A 24939-nucleotide genomic window follows, 5' to 3' on the forward strand; every position below is an offset into this window, starting at 1 on the left:
TCATAATCATCATCATCACCAACATCAACATCATTATTTTTATACTTTATTTCAATTACTAAACTGTTCTTATCTCAAGCCGTGAGTCTTACCTTTTTCCAATTCTCGTCCCCATCTCACCAGGGTGGGGGCAGTTGAGTGAGTGAGCAGCTGGTGGCACTTGATTAAACCACACAATCCCAGCTGCTGAGCTCACAGATTTGGTTCCTGCTGCCCATCATCAAGAGTGAACAAGCTTTGAAGTAAGAGTTTTGCTTGCCCTAAACTGGGATATCACTGAGTTGTAGCAATAATGTGAAGCTTGTCAAAGGATTTCTGCTTTAAGCTGGTCAGATGCAGCTGATCCACTGACGTCCTATCACCTAACTTGGCCTTTTTCATGTGCAAGGGCTCCCAGGAATACATGAAAAAAATGTTGTAAATGAGACTTTGCTTTCTATTATACCCTGCAAGGAGGACTCAGGATAAAGCTAATTCCACTCTGTCTTGTGTTCACATTCTCAGTTCCATTGTGCACAATTCTAGGGCCTTTTAAAAACACTCAGCAAATTACATATCAGAATATGTGTCAGATATTTTTTAATCTGAGAGCCTGGGAAATGGATTAAAAAAACCCAAAAACAAAAACAAAACAAAACAAAAACCCAAAAAAACCAAACCAAGCATGTAGTTCAGTTTGCTTGCTTATGAAATCTCAGTGGAATATTTTTCGTTGTAGTCTATGAGGAGAAAAAACATGGGAACAACTGATGATCTTTTTTTTTTAGACTCCTTTTACTGAAAAAATCCTGCACTGATGAGTGATGTTATAAATATAAATGCTGATCTCTACAGTGACCACATTAGTAGATTGCTATATTTTATGAGGCAAATGTGTCTGCACAGAGCTGCAAAGTGCAGAAGATAATGAAAACTTTGGAATCAGATGGAAGTGACCAGCAGGACCATGAGTCAGTATGTGGAGTCAAAGCCAGCACAATCTGGAGGAACCAAAACAAACTCTGCAATATTTTTGGAAGGGGAAGGCTGGCAAGCATAGCTTTACCTGGGCAACATGAAATGCAGCAGATGGGAAGATCCTGAGGGGGAGAGAAACTCAAAGGTGGGAAATTAAGCCTCATAGTCCTTGGCAGTCCACCAGGAAGTTGAGAAAACTCAACTGAAACTGTACCACAATGGCAGCAGCTTCCCTCCTGCCCCAAACACACGTTCTGAAAGCGTGCCCTGAGCCAATGAAGCAATGTGCAAAAACACGAGGGACCAGATTCAATGGGCCAGTAGCTGCATGTTTTTCACAGATCTTGCTGGGGGCTATGGCACACAGCCAGCCTTCTCCTCTTTGGCACTGGAAAGCTTCCTCCCAAGAGGGGACCTGCTCAGACTCAGACTACTCACACAAGCTGCCAGCAGATAGGCAGAATGATCCTTGCACAGCTGACTGGTTGCTTGCAGGACAAAGCTGTTGGTTTAGAGGGACCATTTTGTCTTACAGCTTCTGGAAGGCATAGGTGTGAGTGAATGGGTAGTACTACACTTGGTCATTCTCTCAGCTGGCTTCCTCAGTCAGGATAGGCTGAGATCTAAGCTAAAAGATAAACTTGGTTGGGAACAGGGAGGTAAGAGTTACAGAGCTGGGGGAGCCATCAGGGTTCAGGGATGAGCGAAACATAAATGCATGCAGAACACCACCTGGGAGTGTATTGAAAACCAGGATTCTGGGAAGGGAAGATGGGTAGAACAGTATCCATCCCTGCTAGGCATCCAAAGCATCCAAGATAGTCAGCTTGCTCATCGTGGCTTTGACCAGTGAAAAGGCAATGGTGGTGACAGCAAACAGCCACCAGAGTCACCTGCTCCCCTGCATCACCTTGCTTCAGTTTCTTCCCCGTACTGTGAGCTAAGGGCAAGGAACTCAATCAAAGTTACCATGGAGAGAAAATCAAGAAGAGGGTAGAACAAACTGACTGAAGGAAGGAGAGTTATTAACATGCAAATCAATGTAGATAAGTCAGGGGGCAAGGGGAATCTGAGTTTAATTCATTTAACAGCACGGAGATGTGCAGACCGGAGCTGACAAGAATTTAAACAAAGATAATGCCCATGTGTTATGTGCGTTCATGTGCTTCACAATGGCAACAGGGGACAGTGAAAGAATATATATCCCTGTGGGCTGTAACATTTGCTAAAATGACTTTTCTCAACACCTTTAAGTGGCCACTCCTGCACACACAGGCATTCTGCCAGTCCACCCAGAACACCAGTTCACAGCACCAGAAAAATGCTCTGCAGATTTCTTAGAAGGAAGGTTTATGGTAACTACTCCCAGTTAAAAGCACTTAAGCTGCATTTATTTGCTAAGTAATGTTGATTTCCTGATTTTTATGTGTAAGAGCTTTTGTTTCAAAGGCACACCATAAAAGAATATTCCCAAGCCTCTCTTCTTAGCAACCTAAGCAATACAGCACTCTGAATCTGTCCTTGGCTGAAGTGGGGATATTTTTTCTGAAACCTGCTGTTACAATATTGGCAGCACAAGTCTGCTTTAACATTACTGATTCCAAACAAAAGGAGACACAGACATGAGAAGACTAAAAGACTAAAAACAGGAGCATATTTTGATTTCCTGGAGAACACAAGATATGCAAGAGTTGTGTTTTCAGAGGACTGGCAGGATGAAGATTTGCCAAACCAGGAGCAGCTGTCATAGCAACTGGAAGAGAAGCGGTGTCAAGCCAGACATCACCTGGAAGGAAATTTCCTTTCTCTGAGGAACATTGTAATGGAAGGAAAACTTTAGAAGCTGTTGGTCAAGGCATGTTCATAAAACTGGGAAGATGCAGGTGAAGACCCCACCAGAAAGCAGTGATGCCTCATGGAAAAGGCAGTTGTTTGATAGAGCCTCATTCATAGGTCTGTTTCTGCCTTTGGCTTGCACAGGCAGCTCTTGGCAATATTACGAGTGTTTGCTTCTTTTTCCCTGCCTCTCCAATGGGGAGAGCCACTAGGCACCTTCTCAAAGTCCATGGAGACCTGCCAATGGAAAAATTCGGCATTTGATGACACGAGTGCCAAGAAAGATGCTTGAGCTTCACTAATGACATTTATTCAGTGGGCTCCTCTGCCTCCCTTGTGGAGTCCTTTTGCATGGTGCCATGGTGTAGCAATGCTAAGAGCTGCTCAGTGAGGTAGGTTGCCTTGCTGCACATCCTCTGTTCCCTGTGTGAAGGCAAAGGGCTTTTCTAGAGCCCAGGCAGAGTTGTTTTCAGCATGGACTGCCTGGGCTAGGTGAGACAGAAGGAAAGTCATGGTGAACCAGACCCAGCAGAGTCCCATGCCCTTTGAAGGTGCAGGGCAGGAGCTGGGTGGCTCTGGTGACACATGCTGCAGTGAAGAGTGTGACATCATGCTCTCCAGGTGGGAGAGAGCCTCTAGTAGGCACACCTGGCTACCCTTGGGCCAAAACCATCCCCAGATCAGCCTGCCTCTCCAGCTGCAGCTGTGCAAGATCTCACCCTTGTGCACATTTCCCCAACTATGCTAGTAAGGTGTGTGTAGATCCTGATACGCTGGGGCTTCTGCCAGTCTGTGCTCGCTTTCAGTTTTTCATGCTCTGGTCCTCTTGGAATGCCAAGGCTAGTTTATCTCAGTTCTCAGAGTGCACATGCCCAAGGCCATGAGCCACTACTCAAGGGGTCTCAATATTGTTCATTTAGTAGTTTTAATTTAGCATAGCTGAGTGTATAAGATATATTGATATGATAAATTTGTTGCTTCCCTCTAAGTTCAGCCTTTTGTGCTGAACTGTAGGATGCTAAGAATAAGTGGGTACTTTGTCAGCAGCAGTAACACTTCAGAAGACAGTCCAATTTTCTTCTTGCCTCCCTCAGGTTGTTCCTCCATTGCTAAAGCTCCCCTGCACGTCCCTTCATCGTTCAGCTATTTTTAGATGCCCTTCTCCACAGGCAGTTGATCCACAAATCAAAAAGAACTACGGAATCTCCCAGTGTTACAGAGATTTTTGGAGGTTTAGTCCTGAACTGAGATCAGACGACACTCGAGAATTCCTTGATTTTTTTCGTTAGACATGGCTCACAAGACAGAGCCCATGCTGTGCCTATAATCCAAAGCCTCCTTAAGAAACCTCAAGTTTTGTCAGTTCCCAGAAAAGAAGCATCCTCAGGCTGTAGGAATAATAATGCAATGGGGCCTATCATTCAATAGCCAGCTCTCATATTCTGTGCAAAAGGCATAGGTTTCTACCAGATTCCAGTTTTTACATTGGTAAAGTCAACAACTACATCCTTGAAGCATTGCAGGAGCATATTTAACATGTTTGTGGCCATTTTCTATTTAACTTGTACTAATTTCTAACATGGGAGTATATTAAGAAGCCAAAAGATAAAAGGGAACTGACACAGCTGACAATGTGGGAAAGTTGCTACTACATCCTTCAGCTACTTGAGGTGACACTGTTTCCCTACAAAACAAATGGCTTATCACAGATTCCATTATTCAGGAGACAGTAAACAGTTGCCACAATGCATGCCTCTTAGGCATTAAGAAGGTCTTCAGGACATTTGTCAGCCTTAGTTGATTTTTGGAGGAGGGGGCAGGATTTTTTTATACAATTAAGCCTGAGCAATATAGGAATGTTTCTTTCTGCTAGAGGTAAGTAGGCAGGAAAAAAAAATACTGCTAATGTGGAAAATGTTTCCTCCTTATTCGCAGGATGACATCTTTTCAGGGTGTCCTGAAGCTGAGCTGGCAGTCAGGGCAGTTAGCGTGGCAGTCAGAGTCCAAGGCTATCACCTTTCCAGTTCAGCTGTTGTCAGAAATGCTGTTCAATGTGTGCAAAAAAGTTATCAATCACTTTTTTTATTTGCTCATCTTAGATGTTCAGTGGTCTACAGTCATCAGGTGTCAGGTACCCTGGCCTCTCTTTGGGCCCATGATGCAAAGGAGAAAAAGAAGATCTCCAGTTTACCACTTCTCCCGAGATCTCTCCCCACCCACAGTGTGGTAGCTGGTTAAAGTATCAGCATGAGGGAGCAATACCTGTGCTCCTTAAAACACTGGACAACTTAAAACCACCTTCCTCAGAAACCGGGTTGTGAATTGCTGAATAGCTCAAGAAATGTATTTAGGGTCTGTCAGCACCTTTGCTCTGCATTGCCATGAAAGGAAATAAATGTTCAGATTGACTGAAATGGCTCCAAGCAGCTCAGAACATTTTGTAATTGTGCTGAGGCAGCTCTGAATGGTCCTGCTGTCTGAGAGGCAATGAAAAAGGAACAGCAGGCTTTGCTTCTAAGTACATTTACTTCTTGACTGTTGAAATAATCTGTCTGAAAGAGGTTCAGGCAGTAATGTTTCCTAATTATGTAGGCCAGTGAAGTACCCAGCACTGAGTGCTGCATTCACAGGAGTTTTACTGTGGCTCCCAAAGGAAGCTGCATATGAAATAGGTTGCTGAATCTTTTGTAAAAAACATTTGCCTTAAAAAAAAGAAAAAAAAAAACCAGTCCTGAAATGTCCAGGAGTGACAGAATACTGCTGAATACAGTGGCTTCCACCAGGAAGATCAATGTCTTATAGGAGTAAAAAATGGAGAGGAAGAAAGAATGGACAAGTGCAAGGCTTAATAAGCACTTAATTAGACCTCAATCTTCCTAATATTGGATAAGCTGGAAACAAACCCATGTCTATTACCTGGAACAGACATTACTGAAAAACCGAGTATCAACACACTGCTGATGTATGTTTGGAATTTCTATACCAGTTATTTTCATTCAAGTGCCTAAATTTTCATATCAACATTGCTTAAGAACAAGTTTTCAGCTTATATTACTTGCTGACAGCTATCATTTTTCAACAGCTTCTATCTAGTCATCTGTTAGGTCTCTGATTGCTGGTTTCATAGCTGCAAGTTAAGCATAGCTACACTGCAAGTCACAGGTCACACAAAATCAGCTCCTGGAAAGGTATGCTTCAGTAATCTTACTCCATTAGCTAAAATATCTTTCAGATCCTCCTTGAGAGTCAGGCTGGCCCAGAAATCTGGCCTATAACTCACATTCCTTGGTATTGACAGGATGAGCAGGCATAACAACAGACTGAGGAGCCATGAAACTGCTCAGCGGTACATGACAAACACAGAGTAACTCTTCGGAGAGAGGTGAATACCACTGCTACACATAGACAGCAAATGCAGATTGATTAATATTTCATTGCAGAGCTAAACATTTAATGTTATTCCTCTTTGAAATGTCACTGCACATCTGGGCATGGCTGCCTTTACTTCCTACGTGCTATTTCTGAAAAGTGAACTTCTTCCCTCTTACCACAGATGGGTCCGTTGCCCACAGTGTGACTTCTCCTAGTATTGCTGTCCCAGAACTTAAAAAAAAAAGAAAAAGAATAGACATTAGTAATAACAACTATTAGGTCACTGTTGTTCAATGGTCTTCAAGAGAGTGGAGTGTAAGAAATGCTCTGGAAATTAAACACTTAAACGAATGGATTATCCCACAACAAGGTACTCTGATCAGTTAGTGAAAAACAGCTTGAAACCTTCCAGAAGTGACAGCCATGCCATGCAGCAGCAAGCTGTAGCAGAGGTCTGGAGAGTGTGATGTGGAGAACAGCAGCAGATACCCTGCTCACAAAAGCATGCCTTTGAGTGGGGGCATTTCCTACGGTGCCTGTCAGGCACATGGACCTGCTGAAGCCAACATGAGGGAGCAGGGTGAAGCATTTTCTGCAAGCTGTGATTTTAGCCAGAGAGACAGGTAGGTGTAGTAAGGCAATCTAATGTCTTTTTAATTTCTGCGGGCACCATAATTAGGTATTAATCCCAGAAGTGTAGAAAACAAATGATATGTTGACAGCTACTTGAAAACAAATATCTCACGCTGCAATTCTTAATATAGCCACAGAGCTCCAGGCAAGAAGCACTTCATAATTTCAAATGTACTATCCTAATTATAGCTTGTGTGTTGAGATTTTTTTTTCTCCATTTCCCTACCAAAAGATACCACCACTGAGTGAAAGAGAGTCCTTTACTCTTGCTGTAAAGTGGAGTTACTTTACTTTAGGGTAGGACTTGGGCCCTACTGATAAATTGGGAAATATTTTTCCTGGGTGATGGTCAAATAGAAAGCTCACTGACACTGTTGGTGCTATAACATGGAAGAGAATAATCCAAATGCTTTATATGGAGAGTTACTGAGCTACAGTAAGTCGCAGGTGTGGGGCATCTACTAACACCCTGTAGTGGGGTCATCAGGAAACCCCCCAGTACAAGGCCATGTTTCTACTTTCTATTTGTTACTACTTTCTATTTGTTATCATTTCCATTTCGCAGTAGAAAGAGTCCCTTTGGACCCACCCAGTCTGGTAATATCAGCAAAGAACTGCAGCCTGACATCAATAGCAGATTTTGCTTTATATCTTTTGAAAAGTTCATTATATTTATTAATCCATTTTGCTTTTTCTTGTTCTGGAACAGGCAAGATAAGGATGCACAGCTGGCTTCCTTTGCAAAAAAAAAAAAAAAAAAAAAAAGCTTTATTATACAAATACAGCAGTTTGTTTATCTGAAAAATAAGAAAATAAGTACAAAACATTATTTTATTAAGAGCTTCTGATATTCGAAAACATAATGCCTAAATAAACACTAATTGCCAATATTACATGTCACATAGATTTTGCTTTTGTAGAATCTTGTTGTAGTTAATTCTCAGATCACAAGAAACATTTAGATAAGTACAAAACCAGGAAGACATCAGGATTTTTTGCTTACAAAATGTGTGTCTGTGTATGTCTGTATGTTTTCCATAGGGAAAAAGATGGATACTTTACCAAAACAAAATATAAAGCCAGATAAAGAATAGCTGCTGCATTTTCCCTATTGAATCCAGGCCTAAGTCAGTGGGCTATTTGCCATAGGCTCCTATAATTTTTGGACCAGGGTCATGAAGTTTGGTCCATGCCTAATGGAATGAATGAAATCCTTAACAGGGAACAAAGTATTCACATGAAGAGCTTGCTTTCCCTTTAGCAGCCACCATGCTGTCATTAGCCCAAGGTTTTGAAAAGTGGTCACATCTGGCAGAGGTTTAGGGAACAAGACAAAATTCTTGGACTTAGCAGCAGAGTAATTTGTCAAAAATCACCCACACCTGTGTAGAAATAGGCTGCTCATTACTTGATGAAATACTCAGTTCTTTGGTGATGAGCTAGAGCAGAAGTGCTTCACACCATGACTGTCTCCAAGCCAAACAAATATACTTTATTTCTTTATTAAATGTACTTAAATATTGATTTTGCTGGCCGGTATGAAGATAACCAAAGCTACCTCTAGCTACTGGAGAATGAAAAGAGCATGAAGAAATTCATGCATGCAGAGCAGGGCTCCATGCAGTTGGCAAATGCACATGGAGCACACAAAACACCTCGGCTTCAGTCTTGAAGTTGGGGCTGGTGCAGAGGTCTCACATGAGGGCTACTGCAGGAGCTGTGCACAGGCATTGCCCTCTGCCCCAGGTGGGACTGCCTCTGAGAGGGACAAGCTAGATGGGAGCACTCTTTGTCCTTAATGTACTCTCTTGGGAACCCAGGCACTGGCCTCCATGTGTGTCCTGTGAGAAAAATGTCTGTAAAGTTGCCTAAGTGGCCACAGACTCACAGAGTCACTCCTTGGGCTGCCAAGTATTGCTACAGATGGGAGCATTCCATGGTGACAGCAAACTTTCCTCCCATCTCCAAGACATGAGCAGCTTTCCTGTGCCCTTGCATTGCCTCACCGTTGCCACTCCCAGCCAAACTGATTTATTACCACTGGGGAGACAATCAACCTTGGTGCACGTTCACAGATGATTGTACATCTGGTGACGGTCAGTACGGGCCACAGCACCCACTGAGGAGCTATTTGAGGGTCATGAGATGTCCCTGTGTGATGGAAGATGCTTAGAGCAGAGTTACTTATAGTTCATTTGCTCTTAGACAGCCAGGAAATCAGGCAGCAATGCACTGGGCCCTAGTGACGTAGATATATATAATGAAGCTGTGCCATATGTTCCTTTCAGAATTCCTATCATTTTCCATTTACCTAATTTAATATGCTTGGCATAACATAGAATATATACCCAGTATACTGACATTCACAGCAGATACTTCTATCAGACTAAAAGGTCTCAAAATTGTCCACAGAAGGAGTCTGTCTTTACTCAGATAAAATATCCATTTAAATTTCAATGAACATTCTGTTTCTTGGTGAGGAACATAAAAAAAGGCCATCTATTTATGTGTTAGCCTAATAACCATCCTTCTGTCACTAAGACAAGTGAGCTTGAAACTGTTTCAAAATTTTCCTTTTTTCTCTCTGATGCATCAGTATTTCAAGAATAATAATAAAAACACTTAATACTCAAAAGCATATATTTAAAATCCTGTCTTCTTAAGGGATTACACTTAAATGTCACTTCTAAAAAAAGACATATCTAATTTCACCATTGTCTCTCTGAAAGGTTAAGTACGTAGAGAAAAATTAATGCTTATGTTGATGTACAGATTATCTGTCTTGTCATTCAGTTTGATATTTTTCACAGACTATTTCAATGAATGACAGATAAATTGCAGTTACAACTAATTTCTGGATTTTCCCTCAAGGAAAAGGAAATAGAGGGGTTAAATTGCCTCAGGAGTTATAATTTCAAAACATTTTTAAGAGCTGGGGATTTTTGTCATAGGCATATATTTGTGTTTTGGGGAGAGAGCAAACTCTATGGCACATAGTAAAAATTTGTTTGTTAATATTGTTGTCTTGAAAAGCAATGACTTTTTTGATAGGAATAGCTTAATGCTCTCTAAAACTCCAGACAGGCCTTCACATGCCTCATATTTATGCAGACATGACTGACTTAATGCTTGAACGACACAATTTGCATTTTTCCTCTCAGGAAATACTGTGTTAGTGCTCAGGGCTGGAGTCTCGGCAGTGCACATTAAGATGCATAGGGAAAGTCCCCAGCTCTCTGGGATTTGGGTGGGGGAATGTTCTCCCACAGTCTTTCCCAAAGACTAAACTTATGTAAATAAAGTTACATCAAGTTTTTCCACCTCCACTTGCCCCACTCCAGCTTATATATGAAGTGCCTTTCCAGTCAGATTTTATTTATTCCAAACAGGCCCTTCTGACTCACCATGGTGTATTGACAGGATTTGCGACTGAGGGAAGAGCAGTGGATGTTTGCAGAGATTTTAGCAAGGCTTTTGACACAAGCTCCTAGGGTTTTTTTGCACCAAATTTGGGCTAATGTGGTCTGGATGGGGAGGTTAAAGCCTGATTAGATGATGAGGCTCAGAGGGTCATGTTTCCTGTTTGGACCTGGATGTTGCAGAGAGTGGGGTATCCACGTCTATTCAGGAACCTGTCCTGTCCAATGGCTTTACCAGTGGAGGAGTGTGCTCTCACCAAGTTTTCAGATGACACCAAGCTGTGGGGATCAGGCAAAATACTGAGGTGTAGGGCTGCCAGCCATAGGGCTGAGACAATCTGCAGGAATGGCACAACAGGAACCTTATGAAATTGAACCAGGAGAAATGCCAAGTCTTGCACACGTGAAGGAACAGGGCCTGCAGTGATGCAGGCCAGGACTTACCGAGCCTGGTGAAAAGATTGCTGTGGGGGCACACAATAACCCAAGAGAAACCACCCAGCACTCACAGGGAGCTGGCAGGAGATGGAGGTGAGCTCTTCTCAGTTATTCTCAGTGGGAGGATGAGAGACAATTGTCATTAATTGAAAAATGTGATCAATTATAAGGAAAAGTCATTCCCTCTTGGGACAGTCAGGCAGTGGCACAGGCTGTACAGAGATGATGTGCATCTCCATCCTAAGAGGTTTTCAAAATTGGGTGAGATAAACTCCTAAGCAACCTGTTGTAGCCTTATGACTGACCCTGCCTTCGGTAGGAGGTTGGACCACAGATCTTCTGAGGTTGTTTCCCACTTGAATTATCCTGTTTTCCTAAATCAGCTTCTGATAATGAACAGTAGTCTGCAATTACAGGACTTTTTTTCTACATATATATAGCTCCTGTATTAGTTGGGAGTGGCAGATGAAACTTGCAGGTCCCCGAGTGTGTTTAATGGACTAAGACCTCTGGGTGGTCTGGAACACAAGAAGTGTATAATCACCCAAAGAATGAGATTTTGCAATAAATTTTCAGATGTGTTTGTTGGGGGAAAATTGCTTAAACAGTTCTAAAATACAGCATACAGCTTGATAAATTTATGAATGCGATTATGGGATACGATTGCCAGCAATGGCAGGGAAAGAATTCAGTGACCTAGGACCGTGTGCAAGCTTACCTCTTTTGTTTAGACAAATGCAAGGCCAAGCTCCTCATCTTCAAGAATAAATAAATGGAAAATTAAACATGGTAAATATTGTAAATATTTCATTGACATTCCAGACTGTGAAATCGAAAACAATCTTTTGCCAGTTCGAAGTTATTAGAGTTTGTAGCTGTGAGGCTTGATAACCATGATAATAAATGGTATTTATATTCTAGTGCAAAATGGATATCAGAACCAAAATGCACAAATATGGACAAACCTAATTAGGCTGTGATCGCTTTATTCATATCACAGCAGCTGAAGGCTATATAATAAACAGCTTCAAAGCAGGTGCAGCATATGTCATTGCTTGATTATTAAAAATTGACATTTTATTCAAGCCCAAATTTCAAAAAGAAGATTCTATACAAATTCAGTCATGCTATAATGCTATTGCATCGCAACAAAACCCTAATTTTCTTCATGAAGTAATTGTATAGTTCCAGTTTGTCATGATAAATCAAGCCTGAACTCAAGCATAGGAAGAATCTAAAAAAGTCAAAGTGCTCTTCATGATGCACAGTCCAGGATATAACCTTGTGAGAGTCAAATGTGGAATAGTAACACACATATTTATAGCCAGGTCACAGAAGATTTTTATAGCCAACCGCATTTTCGGTGGAAGGAAAGGCATGTTTCCACAGTAACGTAGTGTATAAATGCAGCATTTTTTGATTGAAATACACCTGCCAAAGATCTGACTGCAGTCAGGGGAGCCAGAGTCAAAGTTGTGTTTATATCTCCTTCAGTTTTAATAAAGCAGCAATCCACAACTCTAACAGGAACATTTCATACTTACTGTGAGGATATATGGGGTGCTGCTGACCTCCCGCAGGAGGGTTGGGTATGGTCCTGAGTGCTCATAAGAAGGGATGAGCCTTAAAACCTGGAATCTGGAGGGAAGAGCTCCTGCTTCTGCTGGTCCTAGGGGAAGACCGTGCAGGGAGGCAAATCCCCACAGCATGGTTGGTGTGCTCCTCTGCAGAAGTGCAGTTAGATGAGATGGGGCTATTATGGGCTAATCTGGGAGCATTAAGGTACAATTTTGTTTTCACTGCACAGCACCATAAAGCAAATAAATAGTGCTTAGCCTATAATAAAACTCGATAAAATTCCATTGAGTGATATGAGGATTGATCACTGTAAGCTGACATTTCTATTTCCACATTCCTCTGAAAATCTGCCCAGTGCAATGTACAAAGCACTGGAATGATGTCAGATTTGTTCAGCTCTAAGTGTTATTAACCACCAGAATTGCAACTGAAACATAGATGGTAACCTAAATATACACAACAGAAATATAATGCTTGGAAAACAGGATCAGAAAAACAAACTTGAAAGGGAATAATATTAGTTTAGTTATGATTATTAAAAATTAGTTTTGATTATGTTTAAAAATTAGTTATGAATTAGGTTCACATTGCTTTAAATAAAGAAAATAAAAGACTTATTTTTTAAGGTTTTTATGTACAGTGCCAGTGTCCTGTGCAGAGAATGCTGCCTGGTAGGTATTTCACGACAGCTACTGGTATTAAGGAAGCAAAGGCTTATTTCAGTTGGCTAAACTGGGATATACAGTTTTGTGTGAAATTCGGAGTCCACAGTAGCCAGGACAAAAGGGGGAAGGTCTTGCTGAAATCCTTCAGGACACCTGACAGAAGCAGGAAAAAACGTGGAATATGCCAGAATGTCTCCAGTGGCAATAGATGTCTATCCTCAGGCAGTGTAACTGAACCCTAAATGTGTCTGTGTTTTACAGGGTAAAAGGATACAGCATGGTTACAAAAGTAGTGAGTATTTCTGAGAATTTTTCCACTGGAAATTTGGGAAGGAACAGATTCGTTTACTGGCACAACCATACATTGCAAGTATTGATCAAGGAAAAATTTATTTACAGAAATTTTTCAAATACAAACATAAAATAGCACATATTATATATATATTTTACAAAAATGAATATTGAAATAATAAACATGGTACAGCACAATACAACATCAATGAGCTAAACATAACAGCAACAGAAATCTATGTCTGGAAGAAGTTTGCTGTTAGTTGTACGTAACCAAGAGAGTTCTACAGTACCGTGAGTGGCATTTCCAATGGACAGGAAACTGCCCATTTACTGCATTTCATAAAAAGTACTATAGTAAGGGTACATATGCCAAGTAATTATGTTGCATTTTGTAATAATGCTGAAAAACACAGTCTTAATAAAAGTTATATAGGGCTGAATAAGCAGTGGATAAATGTTTGGGGAAGAAAAATGTGTAGAGATTATACAAAATACTGATAAAGTGGCTTATTGGTCCTTTTATTAAGTTTAATGTATAGATTAAAAAGTGTTGCAACACCAAGTCTTAAACCACCAGAGAGAAGTAAAAAAAAAAAAAAAAAAAAAAAAAAAAAAAAAAAAAAAAAAAGAAAGGAGAGAAAATAAAAAAGGGAAATAGGGAAATAAAGAAGAATCGCACCAAAAAAAAGTTTCCCCTCTACTTATTTTGTGCCATGGTCAACATCTGTGCGTGCGTATGTGCTTTCGGGAGCGCCGCACTGAGGGGCTGCCAGGCGCTACCCCAGCACGTGGGCGCTGCCACCCCTCACCAGCCTGTCTAGTAATTGGTGCATGCAGAATTTCACCATTTGCCAAAGCAGAGTTTTCCTTGCTTATATTTTTGTGGAGCAGACCCTGAGCAGGCTCGGGTGAGAGAGCCGGGCCCTGCCCAGCCCGGCCGGGTGGCTTCGCACCGCCGTTCGCCTCCCTGCCACCCTGGCCCCACCCGCCGTCCTGCTCCTGGGAGAAAGCACTTGAAAATTCTTGTCTGTCATTGTTGTCCAGCAGAGCTGGGCGAGCCTGGCAGGGCCCTTGCCCGGGGCCGGCTCAGTAGGGGTATTGCTTCTGCTTCTTGCCTGAGAAGCAGGCGAGCCAGGTGCACACCAGCATGGCGGCCGCCGCGCCCCCGCCCGTGCAGTAGTAGGCCCAACCGATGTGGCAGGTCCCTGCAAGGCAAACACAGGGACAAGGGTCAGCGTTACAAGGGGGGAAAGCACCGCCGCCACCACTCTTCCCTTCTGGCTGCCCAGGAAAACATATTTTGATATTTCAGCCCACTTGTGCGCCCACCTCCAACAGGGAACGCGTGGCGTAATTCAGGCTTTGCCACTGCTGCGGGGGAGTTGGAAGCTGGGTGCGGCTGAGAACTGCTGGGTGACCATGACCCAGGGCACGGGGGACCTGCTCACATCCCCTCACACAGCCATCGACCCTGACCATCCCCAAAGGAGCGCAGTTCAGGGGATCACCTGCGTGGGGGCTGCTGTGGGAATGGAAGCACAAAGCCCAGAAATAAAAAAATAGACAGATTTCCTACCCCCACCAGAGGTCACAATCCATTGCTGAAAAGTTCACTGATCTAATGAGGGTCACAATAGGGCTTTCAATCCATTTAAAGGCCTCAGCATCTTTATACAATCAATAAATGGTGCTGGGGAATCCCATAGTGGACCATAAAGTGATTACTTCCCTTTCACAGGCACTATGCCCGCAGTAGGGGAGGAGATCAGGAACACAGCAGCTGCAGCCGGGAGGAAGCCTCTTCAGAGATCTCCAAAAGCAAGGAGATACTGGCTGTTGCTACTCCTCAGGATTTAAATCCATCTCAAAATCAATTTTCACTTGGGCTGCATCATCTTTGTCTTTTTTGAGTGCTGAGGACTTGTTAGCACTGAGGCTCTTTCTGTGTTGTTGACACCTCGGGTGATATCACCCGGCTTTGAGCAGTGAGACTCTCAGTAAGACACAAACAGCAATGCAACACTTCTTTCCCAACCTTCCCAAAAGCAGCAGAAACCATTCTTCCCTTCAGAGAACAGAAGGTATCAACAGAGTTTCCATCTAGAAATAGGTGTCATGCTGGTATTCTGTCCCAGTGGTATTCCCGAGGGCCAGGCTTGAGGTTCAGGCAATTATCAACTCAGCTAATCCTGCCTCAGGCACAAGAAACACAAAATGTCTGTTCATCTTAACATGTCCAAAGCATTTGCATGCCTCAAGGCAGACAGCACAGCCACCACTGAGTGTCTGCAGGGTATTGTCTGGCAGGCTTTGTAAGGAGATATTAGTGGGAGGCAACACTTATGCTCCTGGTCACTTTGAAGATCTCAGGCTGACACCACAGCAGGAAGCATAATACTTGTTTCTTTTTTTTTTTTTTTCCCTTCCTAAACTTCACAAACTTTTATTTTAAAAATGTCCAGTGAAACAAAGATCCTGATGTGACCAAGAGGACTTGTGGCCTTGGCTTGAGCTCACTAGCCTCTCTCCGTAATGTGCTGGAGCAGACAGAGAGATTTACTTGGTTTTGTCATCTAGTTGTGCTCTGTAGATAGCACCATTCTTGCTGTCCTTACGGAAGACTGCACAGAGAGTCTGACTTCCTGAAGAAAAGGCCATCAAAAACCCTGGAGAGCTGTCAAGTGCCCGGCAATGTCCCTGATGCTGACACTTGCCCAATCACTCAGCAGTCCTGGAGAGACCTGTCTCTGGGCCACCTATTGCTTTGGCTGTGTAAACACCCTGTCCTTAGCTTCTGCTGGGAATTTCAAAAACAGACTTAAGCCTACACCAGAGGTTTAAACTCACTGGATCGCTTTGAAAATTATCATGTTTATACCAGCATAGGGTGTGCTACAGCATTTCTTGTGATGAGATGGACTCCATTGGATAGGTCTTTTAAAATTGTGAAATATTCCAAAAACTACTAGAGAACTGTAGCTGCAGCTTGAAAAAGAAAATTTTTCTCATCATGTTGTTTCCAGGTAGAGAAAATGTCAAAATACTACTTTAAAAAGAGCCTAAAGATTCACCTGGAGGTACTGCCCAAAGCTGTAACCTAAGCAGGACAGAATGAAGTAAATTTGACCTTTTTATATGGTGTGATTTCAACTTTTGTGCCTCGGCAGTGGGAGAGAGTATGTGTGTACATATTAAGAAGAAAGAACTGTTAAATCAGTGTCAGAGATGTGTTCAACAGATACAACACACACATTCACTCTTGGCTGAAGAGAATAACATTTATTTCTCCAGCCCATGATCCATTCCCCAAGGAATGGACCCAAAGGACCACTGCCCTGCTTAATGCTCTGAGGCACGGCAGGCAGGCAAGCCTCTTGATCTGACAAATGCAATGTAGTTCACAAGTGTGAGTTGGGTCAAGATGAACAAATGAAAGAATGGGAGCGCAGGAGAAGGGATGAAAGAGCCGGGAGCTTGACCTTAGAGCAATAATAACGCAGCAATAAACCTGGCCATTATTTCCAGCCCATGTCAAGAGCAATGGGAGGCCTTGGAAAGAACAGCTTGCTCTGTACTCAGATGATGCTGAGCAGAACAGAATTTCAAGCTCTTGTGCTGAAAAAGAGCCTGCAGCAGGGCAGGTGTCTGAGGGTATAGGACTTAGCTATACTCTTCATTGCAAATATAGTTAAGGACAGATAAAGAACCAGAGATAATCCATCTCAAAGGTACCCATTGCAATGAATGCTTACATTGCATAGCCACATGTCAAAATGAAACAATGACAGGCATTTTATAACCCTGTATTACACAAGGAGGAAAACATTTTGGAGTTACTGTTTCTGCTTTGGTGTTCTCATTCTACCACATGTATGGCCTATTTTAGTCTACTGCATCCTAAAGAAAGATTGTTGGTTATCAATAATTGGGTGATTTAGTTGCAGTTTAAATTGTAAAATGACTTCTGCTTCACATTGATATAAAACACTCATTTTAAAAGGAACAGAAAGCTTTGTAAAAAGCAGAGTTGAGAAGTTACTACTGCACTGACACCAGCAGGACTAGTCATATTTCAGTGGTAAGCAAATGTTGAAGAGATTTGCAGAACTAGAGCTTAAATTCAACCATCAAATAGAGCAGTTTGCATTCATGGAGTCTGTCATCTAAAAGACTGGAAATCCAGTACTGCAGTTTCTCTTTTTTTTTTTTTTTTTTTTAATATGAAAGTTCTAAAATGAGAAGCAACACTACCGAAGTACTTGATAGAATTAAAGCAGTTGTTGAAACCATGTCAATTTTCACACACATAAAAAGGCATAAAAGCTTTGCTGTTTCCCTGATATATATATATATATATAGGTAGAGGAGTCCCCATCCATTGAGGGTGTGGAGGTGTGAGAAGCAATGCGCACATGTTCTTCCTCTGTTCTTCCTCCTAAGATGGGCTGATCTTGCTCCTAAGATGGGCTGATCTGAGTTTGTGCCAAAGTAAATTCCCAAATTCCCAGCAGCTGAAGTGCTCTTCTAGCTGATAGAGATGACAAGCATCACAACAGCCTGCTTCTCTGCACAGAACTGGTGTTACTTTAAACAAATCAGTCTTCACCTGAGAGGTCAGTATTGAGGGAGAAGCTGTGGCTTCAGCACTTCAGCACTTTGTTAATTCTAGGTTTTTAATTTATTTTTTTTTTAAGAGGGCATAAATAATTGGGGCTCTTGGTTGTTCAGTGAAGCAAGACTGTCCAAGTTGGCTCAGATAAGTTTGTAGCCAGCCATTAAGAACTTTGTTTTCACCTTTGTTTTACTGGGATTGGCAGCAAGAGAGTGTCAGGATGAAAACAGAATAACAGAATAATGGAGCTTGCAGCTATAGGCACGGATGGCCATTTTCCAAGCAAATAAAGAAACATTCCACTCTTTCTTAAGAGGATTGAGAAAAATCATGGTCCCTGAGGAAAGAGGACAGAAATTATGGAGAGCAAGGACACTATCAAAAGGAGATTTACAAAAAAGAGTCCCATTGAACATAAGACAGTATTTACTAAACCAAAAGAAATCACTAAATGTGGAAAGGTAGTTTTGCAGTGATGAATGGGCTTACTAAAAAGCACTTCCATGTCTCTTCCTTTTTTCTAATGTGATCCTCAAGGCCAGGATATGCATCCCCTTGCTTCCCTCCTCCTCTTGAATATATAGGCAAATAAAGACTAGGACAAATTTGGGAGTGAGTAAAATATGCCAACAGAAAATATGTAGATGCTTGATCTACCATGGAGCTGTGCCAGGATCCAGTTGCCAAAACATAATTTTACCAGGATTTCTATTCATGATGTCTTATAAATAATTATCACATATAGTTATCAAGGTCTTGGAAATAACATATGGTTTCATCTAAAATAACCAATAATTGCCACTTATGAAAAAATATCCTGAATATGAAAGTGTCTTGGATGCAAACCTGTTAATTGCAAGACTTAGTATCTTAAATATTTGTACCTTTTTTACTGTTAATTTTAAGACTATCCTGGACTCACAGTCTGGAGTATTTGGCAAACTCTAATCAATTAACCTTAAGTACAGCCTATATTCCAAGTTGAAGGAGAAAAGGTTTCAGAATTAGCCAGACTGTAGAGAAGAAATTATATACCTTCAAAAATAAAACCTACAATTCCTACTTCCAAGAAATTGTGCAGGAATTCTAATTAAGAGATTCACATGAGAGTACATGACTATAGAGAATGTGAATTCACATAATCAATCAGGGTGTTAGAAAAGCAGCCAGGAGGAAAAAAAAAAAAAAAAGTGTGATGCTAAGGGATATACTGGGATTTGGAAATTTGAAAGACATAAATGAATGTAAAAGATAATCAGCTAATTAATAAGAAGTTAAACCTATTTTGAAACAAAGCCAAGATAAATTAAATAGCTGAAGATTTTTTCTTGATACAGTAACAATGAAAAACTGTCATGTGAAATCAGCTGCAAAAGCAGGAAAAGAAGTTGAAACTTGGAATGCATCCAGAAAGAATTAAAGTAGTTATGTGAAACAAAGAAAGAACACTATATAAGGTAAAACTGCAGCCCAGCAAACAGCCTGATACAAAATAATGAATTCAGCAGAGCTGGTTAGTTTTCTGTTGCAGATATGAACTTCTCAATGGATTTATCTTTTTTAAAAATATATGATTTTTAATGTATGTATATTTTTTCAATCTATTTTGGTTACTTAGAATTGGTCTGTAACTAAATGCATAAAATGTCATAAAGTTCTGAAAGGTAAAAAAGTGAGGGAAAAAAGCCAAATTGAAATTCTTCAGTCTTGCTGTATGCAGACACTCATATATATGATCAAATCCTCCTTTCTTTAGAGGATCACATAATTTTGTTTAATTAAACCTCAAATTTGCTGTATGTGTGCATTTATCATGGAGCAATGAAGGAGAAACCAATACCCAGTGTCAATTACAATGCTGAAATTCCCAGGAGCAAATAGCTTATGTGCTGCTTATGAGGAGTTCTTTAAGCCTCCAGCAAGAAGTCAGCAGAAAGCTCACCAACTGCAGAAGTGAAATCAATTTCCCCTCTCTTTGAACACACACAATGCTGAGATTCACACCGGACTAGTACCTCAGACTCCCTTCAGAGACAATGAAGAAGAAAAATCACTTGTGTTGTATTTCCTCTTAAAGTAAAGATGTAAAGTACAGCAGATGAACCCTGCTCTGGTAGCTCCTATTTTTCTCCCTTTTAACTGGGAAGGGATTCCAAAAAATCAGTTCAGTTGCACTTTTTGAATACTAAAGAGTACCAAATAGTTGTTCCAGGTGGTCTGAGTCCCTTTCTGGATGCTGCTGCTAATGTCTACTGACTGCAGAAGGTTCTTGCATGACCATGTCTAATTCTGGCAACAAAGGTATGTGCCTTACCATGGAATGATAGAATGGACAGGGCTGGAAGGGACCTTTTAGATCATCTGGTTCCACCCCCTTTGTCATGGGAAGGGACACCTTCTACTAGACCAGGTTGCTCAGATCATCCAACCTGGCCTTGAACACTGCCAGGGATGGGGCATCCACAGCTTCTCTGGGCAACCTGTTCCTCACCAGTAAAGAATTTCTTCCTAATATCTAAACCTACTGTTTCAGTTTGAAGCAATTCCCCCTTGACCTGTCACTACATGCTCTTATAAATAGTTTCTCCTTATGTTAAACAGAATATATATGGACCTTGATATAGTCACCAAAAGCTTACAACAATTTAAGAATGGAAGCTGTTTGGGTAGCACTAAAGAGGAAATGTTTCTTGATGGAATACTTCCTTTAATGGCATGTAGTTTACTCAGTCATTTATCTAAGAACTCAGCAGCTGCAGCTCAAGCATGCTTGTAAAGGTTGTGCTCAGCCCCAGTCAAAAAATGAATGTGTGCAATCTCCGTGCTGTTTGCAGAGGATCTGCAAACAAGAAAAATGCCTTTTTCAGATAAATTGCTTATAGAAAAACACCTTTGAATGTTTTGCCTTTAATAAGATTCTAACAAATTGTCCTCCCTTCTAAATCCTTTTCCTGATTCTTTGGCACTCAATGTCAACACTCAGCCAGATGCTGAAATGATGCCACCTAAGACAAATTAAATAGTTGACAAAGCCTTTTTTACTACCACACTGCTTTCTGCTTTCTTTTTATGCTGTTTTAGTAACTTCACTGTTTGCTTGGAAAGGGCTTTAAAGATCGTTTAATCTAACATTTCCACAGCAAAAGTAATTATCAAGTCAAGGGTTTTCTTTAAGATATTTCAAGCCCTCTAAAAGTGGCAAAGGGGAACCTTAATAATAATGATTTTTGAAACAAATATCCATCATGAGAGAAGTTCCTGAGAGCTTTTGGTGCCAATCCCGCTGCTTGTTTAGTTCAGGATGGGAGCCAGGCTTTTAGGTTTCTCTCTAGACAGTGACTTTGGCCAGGTGTGTCCTTTCACAGCAGTCCACAGGCAGATGGGATGCCACAGATGACAAGCAAAGGTGTGTATTTGGAGCTATCTGCTTTGGTTGCTGCTGCAGCTGGACCCCCAGATCAAGGATGTCTCTGACCGTGAAGGAAGAGATAGAGCTACTGTACTTTGTCAAAGAAAGAAAAGATATCTGCCAAGTAGTTCAAAAAAAGTTCCGTTAAAAAATGGAGTTTATCTTAAATTTCGTGTCTTCACTCTCCCTGGCTAATAAGTACCTAGTATCACTTCATACATCTGGTGGTTGGGAAGTGACAGCTGGTGGCTCATGATGGCATGAATCATCTATGTTTCAATAAGTGAATCTTACTCTAGATAAATATTTTGTTGTTTGGGCTCTTAGGTATTGGTCTTGTAGTGCTGTTTCACCAGATGCCAACTGAGGCTCGATTTTGTGAGTTAAATTGAGCATGCCCTGACCTCTCTGGGACCTTCTGTGGAACTTGGCTGCCTCTGCACCCATCACAACAGAAATCAGCATGTAAAACTGAGCAGTTTCCACATACACATCCAGGGAAATCAATGGACAAAAATGAAGTCTCACATTGATTTTTAGACTTTCAAAACCAATACAAATGTGTTCACATGTGTACACTCACATTGCCCCTTTAAAAGAGGGATGCAAGTTCAGAAGATTTCTTCACACAGCTTAAATATGCAGAATGTGGAAGCTTTTGCAAATGTCTAGTGCAGTCTTCACTTTTGTGCATACTCTCACCTTAATGCAGAGTCCCTCACTGGAATGAATTTCCTGATAAAACACTCAATTTCCATCTGTTTTTCTTGTGTATAACATTTAGAAATGAAAACAAAATGGTATTAGTGCCTCTGGCTCAGCAAAATTGAATGTGTGCTATATGATATGCCATAATGACGGTTACTTTTGGGAAATTGCCTGCTAATTCCTTTTGCAGACCCAGGGATTTCATAGATCTGACTCACTTTTACACCCTTCAGCCAGCAGCTCCATCCTGTTGTGCCACGTCACTGCTGCCCTGAATGGGCCCACAGGCAAGTCCAGGTGTGAATAATGCAACATAACACTAACAGTTTGCGTGGTCACAAGAGATTAGGGTGATTTGATCCATCCTCAGTGAAAGGCAGTCCCTTCAGCACTGCTCATTTCCTACTCCAGTCTCCACCTCAGGCACTATTAGCTGGTTGCCAAATTAGAGTACAGACTTTGACTCGGTCAATGAGCAAGCAACTGTGCTGGTTTAAAACATAAACATCTCTTTTTTTCTTGCCCCCATTTATTTGTATTGCCCTATTTCTAGGAGTTAACACCCTAAAACTGTGGTAAAAGATTTCTCCTGTTCGTAATCTAGTGTTTCAGTGACAAATCTGCTCCACGTGTGACCTGTGATCCAGATGGGATGCTGCAATAGGGAGCAGGCTCCGAGACCTTTGTAGAGGTCATGCTGACTGCTGGGAAGCTGGGAACTACAAGCAGAGCAACACAGCACAGACCAACCATGGCCTTGATCTCTCAACAATATTTGCAAGAGGTCATTTGTCAAAGGCCTAATCTATCAGTGGGCTTCTTTTCATGATGGCAAAACCATACTTCTAAAGAAGAGCAGGGAGCAAGCCCCTCTACAGGTACACCAGCCTCTTTATGGAGGTCTTTATGGTGTCTGCTTATGGAGGTTATTCCCCATCCCCCTTTGCAAAACAGCTGCAAATTATTGAATGTAATTTAATCAACAAATGGAGTTGTCCTTGGCAGGGTATCTTCATTTGAAGAATAACTCCTCTTTGTCAGAGATGGAGCTATACAACCACTTTTATTTGATTGAAAAAAATAGCCCAATTAAATACATAAATGTTTAAGTGAATCCTTTGGACATAGCTCACATAATAAAAACCAAATAAATATCAATTTTTAAAGAGAGCAGTAAAAACTGCTGGGTATTTCACACTGTCAGCTCAGGTTTTCTAGAAAAGAATACTCAAATCCACTTAAATTAAAGGCATAGTTATTTTTCCTGCAGCCTTTTTAAGTACTACTTTGGAATCTACACAGAAACATGTGTGTTTGGCAGGGGTGGAGGGAGGGGGTCCCCTCTTCACAATATGGGCCATCTCAGCACTATTTAGAGTGCCTATTAGTCTAATGCCTTTTCAGAGTGCCTGAAGACATAGCATTTCTTATCTAGCACACCCACTAAAGATTAGCCTTTTTTTTTTCTGGATTCTCAGCATTGCTATTTATTTATTTATTCTCTCTAGTTATGAGCATGTTATGGGGGCAGGAGTTTGTCATGTTTTCATTAGGCAAAAGTTTTCATTTAACTATTAATTCTAGTATATTTCTGGTTGACATTACATATCACAGTGCACAGTTCAGCTGCTTCTCAAGAGAGTTCTTGCAGTCCCTCATCTGTACCTGCCTCTTGTTCTTCTTCATCCCCCAATAATACACATTGCAGCTCCTGCTTTTATTTTCTGCCTTCAACCTCAACTATTTTTCTCCCCTACTTTTTCTAAGAACCAGAACAAGCATCAGTGCTGAACCCCCACCTTTGCTGGCTCTGTGGTCAAACCTGTTGAGCGTTGACACTCTCCCAACTGCACACACATGTTCCCTGTAGCCCAGGCTGCAGCACTTGCTCTGCCATCCTGGAAGAGGAGGCTGAATGCTGTCTGCTGATCAGCATTCCTGTGAACACATCTCCTTTGAGAGCACCCACGAGCTGAATTATCATCTCTGTGCCATCCTCATTGGCACCACAGCAGCAGGCGGTGCAGGACCAGCACTCCCATCATCACCTTTTCTCCCATTAGCAAACCAGTGCAGGGCTCACAGCAGCTCAGATTTTCTGAGAGTGGATTTTGAATGCAGCATGGTTCTTCAGACAACCCATTTCACAAGCTCAGGAACAGAAAGCATATCATTGCAGCTTAATCAAATTAAATATTCAAATGAAAGCAATAATTACTTAAATTTGTCTTGAGACTTAGTAAGATTAAGTCTTTGAAACATCATTTTTGGCCTGTAGGCTATAATGAGTATGCCAGTCCCTGATGATTCAGAAGAGACCTAGAGGGTTGGGGTTATCACCAACCAAGAGTAACCAAGGGTATTTATGGAGGACTATCAGCGTGGTTATTAAATGGCCCTCAGACAGCATCTCTTCTTTACAGATGGTTTTGATAACACACCATCAAACAGACACTGACATCAAGTAAAAAAAAAAAATCATAGCCAAGCATTTAAGTTCACTGCCAATGTACATGGAAAGGAGATGTTTAGTGGCAGGGCTGCCTAGCAGAAATCACTGCAGCAAATTTCAGCTCTCATTGTGATCTGTTAATTAATGTGTTGACATACGATTGCAGCAGATCAGTGAGACCAGCACTGCTGTCAAGTCTAGGCATGTGTCACACAGGGGCTGTGTGCTCCAGCTCCAGAAAACAAAGAGAGACTTCACAGTTAATGCACGACTTCTCATGGTCCTTTATGCGTACCTGGAAGGAAAGCTGCCAGATGACTTTTTTCACATTGGTTTCTTCACTGACTTTTAAGGCAGAATGACTCAATTTATGCAAGTATCTGACTCATGAGTCAAGACTGAGACAGTAAAGGTGGTCTTGGAGTCTGCTCTGACTCTGGACATGACCGTGTTTAAGGGTAACAGTTTGTAACTGGCCAAGTGCTTTGAAGAGCTCACACTGCCCCAACACCCACGTTCTGTGACTCTGCAGAGAAATGACCTGGAAGGTAATAATCTTTATACTC

General features: G+C 41.5%; 1 protein-coding gene across 1 annotated transcript in view; it reads right to left on the minus strand.

Annotated features, from left to right (window-relative positions):
• Positions 1-13258: 13258 nt before the first annotated feature.
• Positions 13259-24939, minus strand: part of LHFPL6 (LHFPL tetraspan subfamily member 6) — a 136623-nt gene continuing 124942 nt past the window's right edge. The window contains exon 4 of the mRNA XM_038130476.1: positions 13259-14397. Within this exon, the coding sequence (XP_037986404.1) occupies positions 14279-14397 (119 nt within the window). The 3' untranslated portion in view covers positions 13259-14278. The remainder of the gene's footprint in view (positions 14398-24939) is intronic.

This window comes from Motacilla alba, chromosome 1 (assembly GCF_015832195.1).
Source record: "Motacilla alba alba isolate MOTALB_02 chromosome 1, Motacilla_alba_V1.0_pri, whole genome shotgun sequence".
Taxonomy (NCBI): Eukaryota; Metazoa; Chordata; class Aves; order Passeriformes; family Motacillidae; genus Motacilla; species Motacilla alba.